We start from the raw sequence: 13,335 nt of genomic DNA on the forward strand, positions 1-13,335 counted from the left end.
TTCTAGACAACAACAACCGACAGCTTTTGCCGCAATCATGAGACGTTATTAATGTCGCGTTATGGATTTCTGGGAACATTTCTTGCATTTGTAACTCCTGCTTCTGTCAGGTACAGCTGTTATATCAAAGTTGCGCTTTGAAAGGTCAGTGGCAACTGAGGTCAAAGTTCCCAGCAGTCCTGAATGGTGCAGCGGAGCTAGCAGAGGTCTACAGACGTCTGAGTGGTATCAATCATCTTATCTTTACTGCGTGCCAACATGGCTGCCACTTATTGTTCTGGCCATACTCTCACTTATCTTTGGAGAAGTTGGACAGTGGAGGTACATTTTCCAATGAATTTGGATCAAACATACACACTTACATACACACAGGACACACACAAGGAAAGGTGAGAGTGATGATGATGATGATGATTGGACTAACTAATAGGTTTGGGAGCGTAGAGGCAGCAAAACTATATTCTTTTTTTATCTGTCTTTTAATTCTTTGCTGGGAGACATCAGAGGAGAGGTTTGCACTTTTTTTTCCTTTATTTTTATTTTTCTCGTGGCGTGATGATCAAGCTGAACAGTCCGTGTTGTTGTGTTGAACCTGTTCGTCCGTGTGTACTGACCTCATCCAGCCTGTAGTTTCAATGAAGAGAGGGACGTTAGGACAGAGCGCAATAGAGCAGTCCCACCCTGAGACATAGTCTTTAGGCTTCACAGGTTGTGTGTGTGTGCGTGTGTGTTCAGGTACTTAAATCATGTTTCATTGTTTACAAAATTACATCTCTGCAGTTACATCAGGGTGAACTATAAAACATATAAATATGTAAATATATAATAATTAACAGATGTTATACAGAACTACCTACATTTAAAAAAGTGAGTTTATAGTAAAGCTGCAATTTGCAATTTGAATAGTGCTTTGACCTTTGACATTGGCCCGTAAGGCAATTTTATACGAAAGGCCAGTGTTAGTGGGGTTCAGGCAATTTTTAAAAGGAATACACGATCTTGAACTACAAGTTTTTCATTGCATATTTTTAAGCTTTGTAGCTTGAACGAAGTATAAAAACCAGTACACCTTCTTTCTGATGCTTGTGTTTGCGGTGTTACAGAACTGTCGAGTTCCTCGAGCTGTTTATAAAGAGGACTCTCGGTTATTTTTCTAGACTAGTTGTAGACATTTTACAGTAGCTTTTAGATTTTTAGGAAAAGAAACAAGAGCAATATGATCTTTAAAAGTGTTATTTTTCTGTCAATTCTTAACAGAAATCCTACATAGGAATGTTAATTTTCCTGTTTTTCTCATTAATTCCTGCCGAAAAAAAATGAAATGGCAATTATAAATCTTTGTGGCCTTAAAGCAACTTTCCAAACAGCTTTAATTAATCAAATCAAATTATATGTTTTTTATTTTATTTTTCTAAAGATACTTGAAAAGTGCCATTTATACATCACACGTGCCTGAAGTAGCATTTGAACACCATAAACAGAATAGCCAAACGTAAGCAGAGAAAAGCGACATTTCAATATTTTAAAAATCTTGATTTTGGAGCTTGAGAAAAATATGAAACTCGAGGTCCTTTTACACACTTTTTCCGAAGTTTTCAACCACATCTCGCAGCCGTTTTCTATTTGTTCTCATCAGGTAGGCCTACATAACCAGTGATACTGTCCTGGGTTCATTCTCTTAAGAGAAAACTGTCTGACCATCGAGTGCCTCCATTAATGTTATCTCTAAAAGTATTACTTGCTGTTCAAATCAATCAATACAACTGGAACTACGCAAAGTGTTAAAGAATGAGTTTGATATATTGGGAAAGATACTAAATTGCTTACTTGAATAGAGTTTTATAAAGTCAAGGTGAAGATTAGATCACATCCCCGGTAATATTGTGCATCTATTTGACAATATAGGCCAACAAAATACAGAAAATCAGAGCACCAAGAACGCTGGGCCAGTTAGCTAGCTACTGCGCTGTGGAGAACATCTGTCTACGCCCACTTCTCAACGATCAAATCAAATCCCTCTAATGATATGTCCCGCCTGCACGTCCTGTTTCACTCGGAAGCTAGATACTCTCGAAATGCCGTTTCAGCTTGACTTTAAGCTACTAGAGAGCCACAATAGCCTTTTAACTATGTTCAAACAGCTTTCTTTTATGTACTTAATAACCTGACTGACAGAGTGTTGTTAAATTCAGATATTCATCACAAAAAATGACTTACATTCCACAAACCAGTCACCAGAATAGTCACACGGCAGCTATTCAGCTCTTTATAGCTAGCATAGTTAGCATAGTCCGCGAGTGTTCATTAGTGGCAGCGGCTGACTGTTGACGGCTGCCTGCGTTTAGTGTCGTCAGCTGTTGTGTTTTGGCAGCGGGAGTTAGTGCAAGCCGCACTAGTACTAGCTAACAGTAGAGAGCCATGACTTAGCATTGCATTCATAGCTTTTGGGACAAAAAGGGGCATCTCAGCTAAAGTTGCATGTGTATGCTAACTGCTAACTATGATATGGACTGCGAAGCATTCTGTTACTCACCATTCAGTGATGGATTGAAAAGATTTTCCTGTCGGCAAATATTGAGATTCTTCCTCTGATTCTGAAGACGTAAACACTCAGACACTAAGTGTTACACGCGCCATGCAGATGTTAACACAGCATAATCTTCCATGCCCACTCAGGCTTAAAAAAAGGTTGTGTACAAAGCATATAAACCGTTTGTTGAGGCTTTCAGTGGTTTCTAAATTTGCACAAGCTAGCTGTGAGACCTGGTTTCCTGTCATTATGCTTAGCTAGGCTAACTAGCAGTAGCTTTAGCTATCCCAGACGGACATAAGAGTCAATCTTTTTACCCGAAGCATGCTTCCCAAAATATCAAACTCTTTCTTTAAAGTATCCATATAACTGTTGAGAGAGATTCTCAGTGCGGTTTAGACAGCAAGTGTGTGCTACCTTTTTGTATATTTTTCCCCTCGCTAGCAAACATTTAAAATGCGTGACGGCTAATTGTAAAGAGCAGCTGACTTCATCCATTACGACACAACTCTGATATCTTTGCTTCATCGTGGAAAAATATTTTTTAGCATAAAGTAGCCAATAAACAGGTCCAGGCTGCAATAATTATCAACTGTATGTATGGTAGTCCCTTTAATTGTGATGTGATGCTAAGTTAACATTTGATATGAACATAAAGTTTGTGGTTCAGGCTTCATTTACAGTAAAAAAAAAAAACATAGTTGCTTGACTTCTTGAGAACTGAGCTTGGGTTGTGCAGGACCTCCGGCACATATATCATATATATAAATATATCAGTGCTGTGTCAGGGTGCATTTTTAGTACTATTTCTAACTTATGAATGCAAAGACTTCTATAACCATAGTTTTTCAAACCACGTGAAAACCAAGGTGCAAAATGAGATGCAAGAATTGGTAAAAGGCACTTATATTTGGCACATTAGCTACTTCTGTAGTAATTCTCTTAAGATAGGATGCTGTTTTCTGAGTGTTCAATGTTTACACGTCTCTGATCAAACCTATGTGCCAATTAACGACTTCAGCACAATACAGCAGCTGAATCTACTTTTAGAGGACAGCTGTGATGTATGAAATTTAACCAAAGATATTGCAGCACATGGTGCATACTTACAGGGCTTTGCTTGGGACACTTACCCTTACAACATTGGCTCCAACCACAAGATGAGTTATACGGTCCTTTCATGAATCTGAAACCAAAAAAAAGACATTATGTTGAGCTTTGTCTCTAAAGATTGTTGAAACAAGGTTTATATTACTTGTTTCTGTTGCTAAACTGTTTTTAGTACATTTGATATGTAGATAAAGATTTGCACAGTAAGATAGTTATAGACCACTGTTATGAGATGAAGATATTTTAAATAGAAAAGAAAAGGGGTGTTGTTGGAGGATGGATATTAACATATTTTTGTTTATTTATGGAAATTTGAATTTAGACTTGGAAAGGACAAACTAATCTAAATTGATGTTCTTTTATTTGTCCTGAATTTGGATGAAGAGACTTTTGGTTACGCCAACCTTTACACCTTGGATGTGCCTTGTTTGAAAATGGTTGGAATACCAAGGTCTTGAGCTTCATGGCGCTCCAACAAGCAGGGACAAGGACTCCCCCAAAAATGAAGAACAACCCCTGCTTTTGCTCCCGTTGTTAAATGACTGTCTTTGAAGAGAAGTGCCTTGCGTCTGATCGTTTTGTTAAAGAACATGTTGATGTAAATGTTCATTTACCTCAGATGTTTACAGAACTGTTACTGAATAAACTTTTTGTACCATACCTGTTTTCTGTCATGGTAACCAATTTCTCTTGGATTTCTTTTCGGACATTACTCTGAAAGTCCAGTTCGTTTGGACAGGTGAGAACACGCATTCGAACTCTGGTGTGGATCAAACCACCGGGCCATGGTCCGCCAGAAAAGACGGGACAAAGTTTCCAAATGAACCACAGTCCAGTTCGATTTACATGAGAAAATAATCAGACTTAAAGTAGGGCCTAATATAGGAAGTAAACCTTGGTCTTTAGGGAACAATCCAAGGTTGTCCCCCATTGCTAACAAACCTTTGTCTATAAAGGCCAATAGTCTCATCCCTGGTATCATGAGAAGGAAAGTTGAGCATAAAATATCCCTCTATGCAGATGACATGTTACTTTATTCATCAGATCCAAAAAGAGATATCCTATATATCTTTGATACTCTCAAAAACTTCTTTTTCTCAAGGTATAAACACAATATAGGAACTAGAATATTTTCCTTTGAAGCTTTGATTTGTCATAGCAACGGACTTAAACCAAAGCAGTACACAGGAAGCTTAGTTGTATCAACTTTGGAAAGACTGCAGCTGTGTCTCAATTCAGGGGCTGCATCCTTCAAAGGACCTCGGCCTACGAAGAATGAGTCATTTGTAGCCTGTGTGGACCGCTAAGGCTGAACTGAAATGAGACGGTCTGGTCTACGGAGGATTCCCTGTTTGTGTTATCAGCTGTTGCTGCCCTAACCCTTTCTTCACAAAACGCCACTCCTGTCGACTAGTGACAGGTCGCTAGCTGGCTAACTAGCTAACATAACCAACGTCACATAAGTTAGACTATTACTTTTTCAAGGCCGCTTTCATATTTTTAATATTTGTATCGCAAGATATTCGATTGAGTTGACTTAAAAGTGTATTCCTTGGCCGTTTGAGAGTCCCTCAATGAATCACGTGATACGTTTGGCCCTGAAGGATGCGCCCCATTGATCCTTTGTGGCCTGGGAAAAGGAGGACACATTTGTTGGCCGTATCCTGCCTTCGACGTGCAGCTGTGACGCAATCGGCCTTCAAATAGGTCCTTCAAACGGTGCAGCCCCCTGACTTGGGACACAGTTGGTTAGCATAATTGATTATTTCTATAGCAAAGGGGTATTCTCCAGCCTTGCTCAGTTGGGTTGTGCCACCAACGTGCCACATTCTGACCTCGTCAGATACTAGATGCGCCAACCCTCTTCAGGAAATGACTATCTTGCTTGTGACAAACCCAGGCTAAGTTTGACCTTCAAGCTCCAGATGCACCTTCAAACAATATGGGAAACAAAACTTCATGTCTGATGATTGGTGGACTTAAATAAATAAATAAAATCTCAGTCAACTTTTGCAAAATTTCAACTCACACTATTCAAAATAATTAATAAGGTACAGTAAATCTAGACTCACCAAGATATACCTGAATATGACTTAAAGTTATGACAGGTTTCTCTTGTTAATCTCACTCAAATGTTTTGGGAATTGATGAGACTTGTGGGTACTTGGTCTGTACTTGGGGGTACAGAGTCAACACTTTAATATTAAAACAAGAAATAGAATCATTCCAGTAAGCTGTCCACATGTATCTTTAAAGGGTTCAAACACAATGTAATTTACTTCTCAAATATCCCATGGGAAAATACTGCTAATCCCCATAAATAATTTTATAAATTATGACACCATTGCAGGTCCACTTTTTAATATTACTTGACAGGTGGTAGATCTGTGTGTGTGTGTTGGATGAAAACGGTTTGTTCTGCATGTGTGTATGTATGGGTGTTTCTATACACACATGCATGTGTGTTCCTAGTGCGTGTGTGTGTGTCCTCATGGCCTCGCCCATTAGGCTGTGCTGAGGCCAGCACTTCTTTTATGCTTGCTGAAAGTCCCAGGGATTGTGGCGGAACAAAAACCTCTCGAGGGAGAGAAAAGGCCTTGAATGGCTGCTAAAGCCGTCCCGACCTCTGGACTCTTGCAGGCTGCTGCTTACGTGTCCATATGGCCTAATATGAGCATGGACTGTCTGTACTGTATATTTATTCTGCATACAAATACTGTTCATTGTTACGACAAAAAGCAAAAAGCAGGATTTGGGAATAAAATAACTTTTTTTGTTGAAGTTGTGCCATAAGGGGTTTGACTCTTAGAGGGTGAAAATGGTTGTTGCAAAAAAAAAAGAAAATTACATCAAAAAATTAAAAAAAAAAAAATATTGGGTGTATTTTTTTTTTGTATTTTAAGACATTTTATGCAAGTTATAGCCATTAAAAGCTAACAATAACACAAGGTACCAGAGGTACTTGCTTAAGCCTAAACATCATGTTAGCCCCAGAGTGCCTTGTTGGCTTAAAACAAACAAATAGCATGCAATTTAGCCTCTTGCAATTTATCTAAATTGATACCAGCTATGTAGAGCTTCACACCTGTCTGCAGGCCTTCTAATGAGCCTGCACCCACACCTGCAACTTGTTATCAATCATTTAAACTCACAGGAAGAGAGCAGCAGCTCCTTTTGTCAGTTGCTCTTAGCTGGCAGACTGTGGTTGGGCTTGGCGTTGTCTCTTCTTGTATAGCTGCGAATTCAGCGTGCTGCATTTGAGAAAAAGGCAGAAATGCTGCACACAAGTAAAGAGAGCAACAAGAATGCTCTTTGCTTTCATGTCCATATGACATTGTAGCTTTGCAACACGGTCGTAATGTCCCCGTTGACATGCTGCATAAGTGGCAGAGGTCATAATAATTAAAGGAGGCACCTTGCAAACCAAAATCTTCATGAAAATCGTCACGCTCAGGTCAATTTAGTTCTAGTGTAACACATATATTTGTACAGTAGGTCCTCTAGTGGCCAGACTCTGACATTACAAACTACCCCTGCTGTTTTTTGTTGTAATGATTTTAATCAGTTTCCCACCTGCAAACTTTAAAGACCATAAAAATGACCTTGAGATGATGATTTGTGCACAAAATGAGTCTACAAATCCAGATCTTGTAAGAGTTTATCACAACTTTATTTGAGTCTGAATCACCAGTGTGCATGGGGGTGAAGAAAGCTACTATTTAATGCTAATCCTGCTTCTCTGTATTGCGAGCAGCCCTAATCCTGACATCCCATCATTCCTGAGGTAATATCCAGAGGTTGAGGGGCAATTCTGCTCGCAGCCAGTGTCATGGCGCTCTTATATTTGTAATACTGTGAACCCTTGAACACTTCAATTCCCTCTGGACCACATCGACCAGCGTCGATGCCAGGCAGGGGCAAGGGCCAGCCTTCGTTAGCGACCCTGGGCGTAGCGGTGAGGTCGACATCCCGAATCATCTGACCTGTTAGAAGAAATACAAGAAGATTTTTGTCCATTAACTTTTGAAATAACGTTTTCAACAATTTTAAGATTTATGTAACCTTACCTTGAACTATATGAACTGTGTGCTCGTTGGGGCAAAGAAAAGCAGCGTCAACATGTCCTTCAACGCCGAGCTCCTCCTTCAGAGTTTTGGGGTAGCCTTCAATCAGGGTGTAGTGAGCACCTCCTTTGTAAATGTAAACCTGATCATCCTGCAGGTGTTTGAGAGAACAAGAGGAATTTTAGTCTCAACTTAAACACAGATCAGAGTATCTGATAAAAGTTAAAATAGAAGGCTTACCTTAATCATGTACATTTTGTCAGTGTAGGAGAACACAGCGTCCACCCCGCTAGTCATCTCCCTCCACGTTCTGGTGATTGGGAAGGCGTGGAGGCCGTCGCGAATGGTGTCGAGACGCATGTACATCGGGCCTGAACGGATTGAAATGAAACTTGACAGGAAGCTCGCAAGAAATCATCAAAGGAATAGTTTGAGATATCAAGAGATCTACATATTTGGTTAGTTGCCGAGAGATAGATGAGAAGATTGATCTCAAGAAGCTAAAGCTAGCAAACAATTAGCTTAACTTAGCATAAAGACTGGAAGCAAGGGGAAACACACAGCCTGGCCTTTGCCTATAATCAGAACACATCTGGGAGTACCTCTAAAACTTATTAAATTAAATTAAATTAATACACCTTGTATATCTTCTGTGTTTAAACATACAAAATCTTAAATGTAAGGCAGTCCTGCGAGACTGTATGGAGGCACAGCAGTGCTTGGCTACAAGCAAAAGTCAGCATGCTAACATGCCCACACCGACAATGCTAACATGCTAATGTAGAGCATTAGCTTATGAGTATGATAGTTTGGCCTGTAAGCATGCTTCTATTTGCTAGCTAGCACATAAGGCAAAGTTAAGCGAAGGGTGATGGGAGTGTTTGTAGTTTTGCAGAGGTTTTGTCATAAACTGAAGTCTTCACATTTGCCACTAGTCGAGGCAAAAACTCTGGTTTTATGGAAAGTTGAATGCTGTAACTCAGAGCTAGCTGTTTCTGCCTGCCTACAGTCTCTATGCTACGCTAACTGCCTTCTCGCTTTAGCTTTATGCTTATACATAGAACCCTCTGCTCTGTTTTGGTTTGATCTTGTTGTACTTTACCTGCAAAGAAATAACTTTTGCCTGTGTCGTCAGAGGTGATGGCATCTAACACGACGTCACTGCATTTAATGATTTTCGAGTCACCTCCATGACCTGCAGTCAAATACAGAATATTACACATTATATTGATATTTGTGAAATGAAAATTATAAATGAAATTATACTTTTGTTTTTGTTGACCTCACCAAAGTTGGGGCACCTCATGAAGTAGTTGCGGGCGTCTTTAGGGTAGGACCCGCTCACCTCTCCAGATACTGGGTTGAATCGGGTGAAGTTGTGTCCATGGAAACAGTAGTAGTGCTCCAGCCAGCGGAAAGCAGAGGTGCAGACGGGGAGATGGGGCCACGCCTTGGTCTTGACTGTCTTCGTGGGGACGTCATAAACATGCACATCATGTCCTGTTGGAGAATACAATCAGTTATCTTCACTATGTGCTCATTTATTTACTGTAGCCTAATAAAAAAAAAAAGATGAATTAGCCCAAATTCTTAAAAATATAAATTTTTTAAAAAGCAGCTTTAAAACGTGGCAAAATTTTCTTCCACTAGGGGGCAGCATTGCCTTCATTATTCTGGGATAATCATTCTTTTTTTTTAAAACATGATTTTGCATCTTAATTAGCTTAATGGTCTTGATTCAGTGAGACACATTTTTGCAGTGAATGACTTTACACCTTTGAAGAACAGGACAGAGTCGGCCCCGCACTCTCCTTTGGGACACTCCACAGCAGCATCCAGGTGAGCGGGGACACCTGGGAACTCCTCCTGGATCGGTTTTGGATACCCGTGGTCCAAAGTGTGGTTGCAATAGTTGAACACTTTGTCATCCTGGAGATCACATCAGAAAATGAAGAAATCAGACAGTATTTTTTACAGAATAAAGTCGTGAGTAAAAATATTGTTTTTAGATCTTACCAGGAATAAGTAAATGTCATGATGGTCGCCTTTCTGCATACGGAAAGCAGCGTCAACATGGCCGATGTTATGGATTTCATCCAGCTCCTTGAAAAGCTCATTGGAGGGCTTAGCTGGACCAAGGAAACCCTCCCACAAGTGGCCGCCTGAAGGGGAAACATCAGAGGAATCTCATGCACTCAAAATATATTCACTTAAACATAAACTTATAGTTCATCCACATTAAAAACATTCTGTCATTTCATTTCAACACTGATATGATTGCCAACTCTTTAGTTAAAAGAGACTCATAAGACTATTACATTTCCACACCTTTGAAGAAGATGGTGGTTCCGTTGTCATCAGGAGTGATGGCATCAAACTCGAGACCTTCACAACGATCAGGAAGTCCAGCATCTGCATCTTTATTTCAGAGGTAGAAACGTAGACATGATAAAAGTGTATGTATTAGATCATTCATGTTAATATAAATTATTCTAAACACGTTGTGCATCATAAGAAATAAATTGTACCCCAATAAAAACGTCAAAATAGCGGAGGGCTTTTATTTTGAAAGGCAGATAGAACGCCGATCCACAGACCAGTTGCGCCGCGCGCTGATGACAACAACGGACGGCAGAGGAGAAAAGGAGGAAGGGGAAGCCCAATACTTGGATATTTTCTCTATAAAAAAGTCTTGAAATTTGGGTGTGAACTGTGATAGCAGCTAATGAGCTAATACATAATATTTACAGTTAACTTATAGAAGTGTTAGCTAACTAAAGCTTGCTAGCAGCAGACTCGATAATTTAGCATTAGCCCAATTGTTACTGTGGTGGAAAGTAACTAAGTAGCTTACATTTACCAAAGTAACGTTACTTGAGTATAACTCTGAGGTACTTGTACTTTTCATGAGTATTTAGATTTTGATTATTCATGTAATTATTATGAACACTGTGTTTTATTAGAAAAGAATTGTACAGAACAATGGCTTGTGGAGACCAGTGGAGAGGTTGGGTTACTGACGTACCATCTACAGCTGCTTCTTGTGGGTGCCTGTGGAAGATGAGAAAGGATGTTTATTATTTTTCTGCAGTTCAGTTAAGACACACATCACACATCGTCTCCAAAAATTCCTTGAGTCATGGTGATCAGGGGTCATTCAGTGACGCAACAATGATGACTTTGCACTCTTGTATTAGTTCAATCGATCCAACTAGTGAACTTTGCGAACTCGCAAATAGAGTTATGAAACACTGACGGGAGACAGCAGGGACTGGTACAAAACAGTGACAGTGGGTGGCCGTTACATATTTACGTAACATGTATCATTTACAGGGCTATTAGATTCATTTTGCGTCATATTACAAATATATTCATTCTTTTTTAACTCCCTGTATTTACAGATGTATGCGCATATGTTGCTCTATTACAAGAGATTGAATTAATCAACATATCAACCAAAGGTCACTTATGTTCGGCATTGTTTTGGCCTTTTGACCTCTTTTCAAAAGCTCTTGAAAAAACTCCTAAAGGATCTTTAGCTTTCATGAATAGCAGGTCCTTAATGTAGTGACCTTTTTCAAGTGTTAAATCCTTACAAGAAAAAGGACTTCATTACTCACGCAGGTGCTCCATTGCTGAGGGCAAGCGCTAAGCACAGAAACAAGGCTTTGGCGAACATCTCCATGCTGTGCGTTCCCGATGAAGTCCTCTGATGTCCGAGTCTGACTGTGGAGCAGCTGTGGCAGTGCAGCAGTGCGGACCTGACCCCGTGCTTTTATACTGAAATGTGTGTGTGGGTGGTAAAGTTAGGACACCGCCAGTTTGTTTGTGCATGTGTGTGTTTATTTGCATTGACATGGTGTTGGAATTTCAGTTATTTCAAAATAGATCTGTCATAGTCATAGTTTAAAAGAATAAATAACAAATATTAAGTTAATAAATGATAGGTAATAATAATAGTTTGCTGAAAACTTTGTTTTCTTAAAATGTCAGTTAAATTTTCAACACAAGCAATGTGTGATACTGTCTGTGTTAGATCTGAAGCACAAAGCTTTAATGACGTTGTTTAAATACTTGAAAAATCCACTTGAAGACAAGTTGAAAGGAAAAGCTTTAGCCTACTTTGCCTTTGATGTGGATTTTGAATTCCAAATATTGATCTGTTTGGTTAACATTTGACTGATTTCTTAATGTGTTTGATGAAACATGTTCCTCAAATTCAAATCAGTAAGCTCTCTGTTCTCTTTTTTGTATGGTAACAGACTTTCTTGGAAATACAGAGGTTTTTGGGAAAACATTAGGAGTTAGCATACAAAAGTTGGTTATGCAATTGTCCCAGTAAAAACAAAATACAAAAGATTTAAATCAATGTTTAATTTTCTCAGGGAAAATGACAGCAGCAAAAAATTAAGCCTCTCTCAAGCTAAAGTCAAAACTAAGCTTTCGAAATTTCAAACTTGTTGATTATTCATTATTAAAGTATTAGGGTATATATTTGAGAACATAAATGGGCTACAAAGCTTTACCATACAGATAGAATCAGTCCTGGGTAATTTAAAAGCATGCGTTACTACTTTTAACCACTACTTAAATCTTTTATACTGAATAATGTAATGAACAATTTACTAATCTACTACATTTGCCTTGCATCTACTGATTGTCATAATAAAAAAAGAATAAAATAACATTTTGAAATCTCATCAAACATGACCTTACCAAATTAAAGCAGATAGGAGGTAGAGGCTGTATATTTAACTCAAAGAAAGTCACATTATAAATTTCCAAGGATATTTATCACCTACTTTTAGAGATTGAACTTTCTCAACGAATCACAGCAATAAGTTTTAACCCTATGCCTAACCCTGTCTAAGTCTTTCCCTCTGTGGTTTACTTGTAGCGGTAGATCTTGATGCAGTGATTCATGCTGTCAGTAACAACCATGTGGCCATCAGGGAGCAGCGCCAGGCCCCTTGGGCTACTCAGGTTATCGGTCACTAGAGGCCAGCCAACTCCTGTGGATGGGTAGAAAAAAACACGATGGTGCTGCTTGCCCCAGTCTGCAACCAGGACATCCCCATCGCTGTCGATACAGAGACCCCAGGGGCATGTCAGAACAGGCCCCAAGCCAGAGCACACGCCAAGGATTCGGATAGTGTTCCAACCAGGCTCCAGGACTCGGATGCATGGAACACGTCCAGTCTCATTTCCTCTTTCAGATACTGCCATAAGCCCAGTGGTGAGACAGGCTGCCACCAGGTAGGGCCTGTGGTACCCGGTGACCACCGTGCGTTCCAATCTAGCGCCAGTTTTTGGATCCAGCTTCAGGGAACTTAAGGTGCCACGTTTGATATCCGCAACCAAGAACTCATCTAGACGAGTAACAGTGACCCCTCTTGGAGCATCCAATTCTTCATTTGTGGAGCCAATCATTGTGCCTCCAAATGTTTGCAGGAGGCGTCCGTGGCGGCTGAACACCAACACAGCTCGTTCAGCGGCACAGGTCAGCGCAATGAGGCCCTTTGAATTCACAGCCACATCAAAGTAGTTGCAGATGCGGGAAGATCTTTCTGTACCTGAAGGAGACACCTGTTGCACAACATTCTTCTGAAGATCTGTCACCTGAATGCGGGC

At 39.8% G+C, this 13,335-nt stretch overlaps 1 protein-coding gene across 1 annotated transcript; it reads right to left on the reverse strand.

The window, feature by feature from the left end:
• Positions 1-7,298: 7,298 nt before the first annotated feature.
• hpxb (hemopexin b) lies at positions 7,299-11,408 on the reverse strand. Its single transcript, XM_069675099.1, has 10 exons — positions 11,325-11,408; positions 10,730-10,755; positions 10,033-10,122; positions 9,721-9,866; positions 9,480-9,633; positions 8,992-9,204; positions 8,807-8,899; positions 7,945-8,075; positions 7,708-7,855; positions 7,299-7,623 (listed from the first exon to the last, which is right to left on the reverse strand). Exons 1-10 carry the CDS (start codon positions 11,387-11,389, stop codon positions 7,397-7,399), a joined length of 1,293 nt encoding a protein of 430 aa, XP_069531200.1. The 5' UTR covers positions 11,390-11,408; the 3' UTR covers positions 7,299-7,396.
• Positions 11,409-13,335: the final 1,927 nt, after the last annotated feature.

The sequence above is a fragment of the Semicossyphus pulcher genome, unplaced genomic scaffold (assembly GCF_022749685.1).
Source record: "Semicossyphus pulcher isolate SPU_LCO1_2020_fin unplaced genomic scaffold, fSemPul1.0.p SCAF_24, whole genome shotgun sequence".
NCBI classification, from domain to species: domain Eukaryota; kingdom Metazoa; phylum Chordata; class Actinopteri; order Labriformes; family Labridae; genus Semicossyphus; species Semicossyphus pulcher.

Bases quoted from the DNA above. Each gene is read 5' to 3' on its own strand.
- hpxb (XM_069675099.1), bottom strand. From the start codon at position 11,389: ATGGAGATGTTCGCCAAAGCCTTGTTTCTGTGCTTAGCGCTTGCCCTC. The intron at 10,123-10,729 runs GTACGTCAGTAA...TCTGAAATAAAG, and splicing joins ACAAGAAGCAGCTGTAGATG to ATGCAGATGCTGGACTTCCT. The intron at 7,624-7,707 runs GTAAGGTTACAT...TTCTTCTAACAG, and splicing joins CACAGTTCATATAGTTCAAG to GTCAGATGATTCGGGATGTC.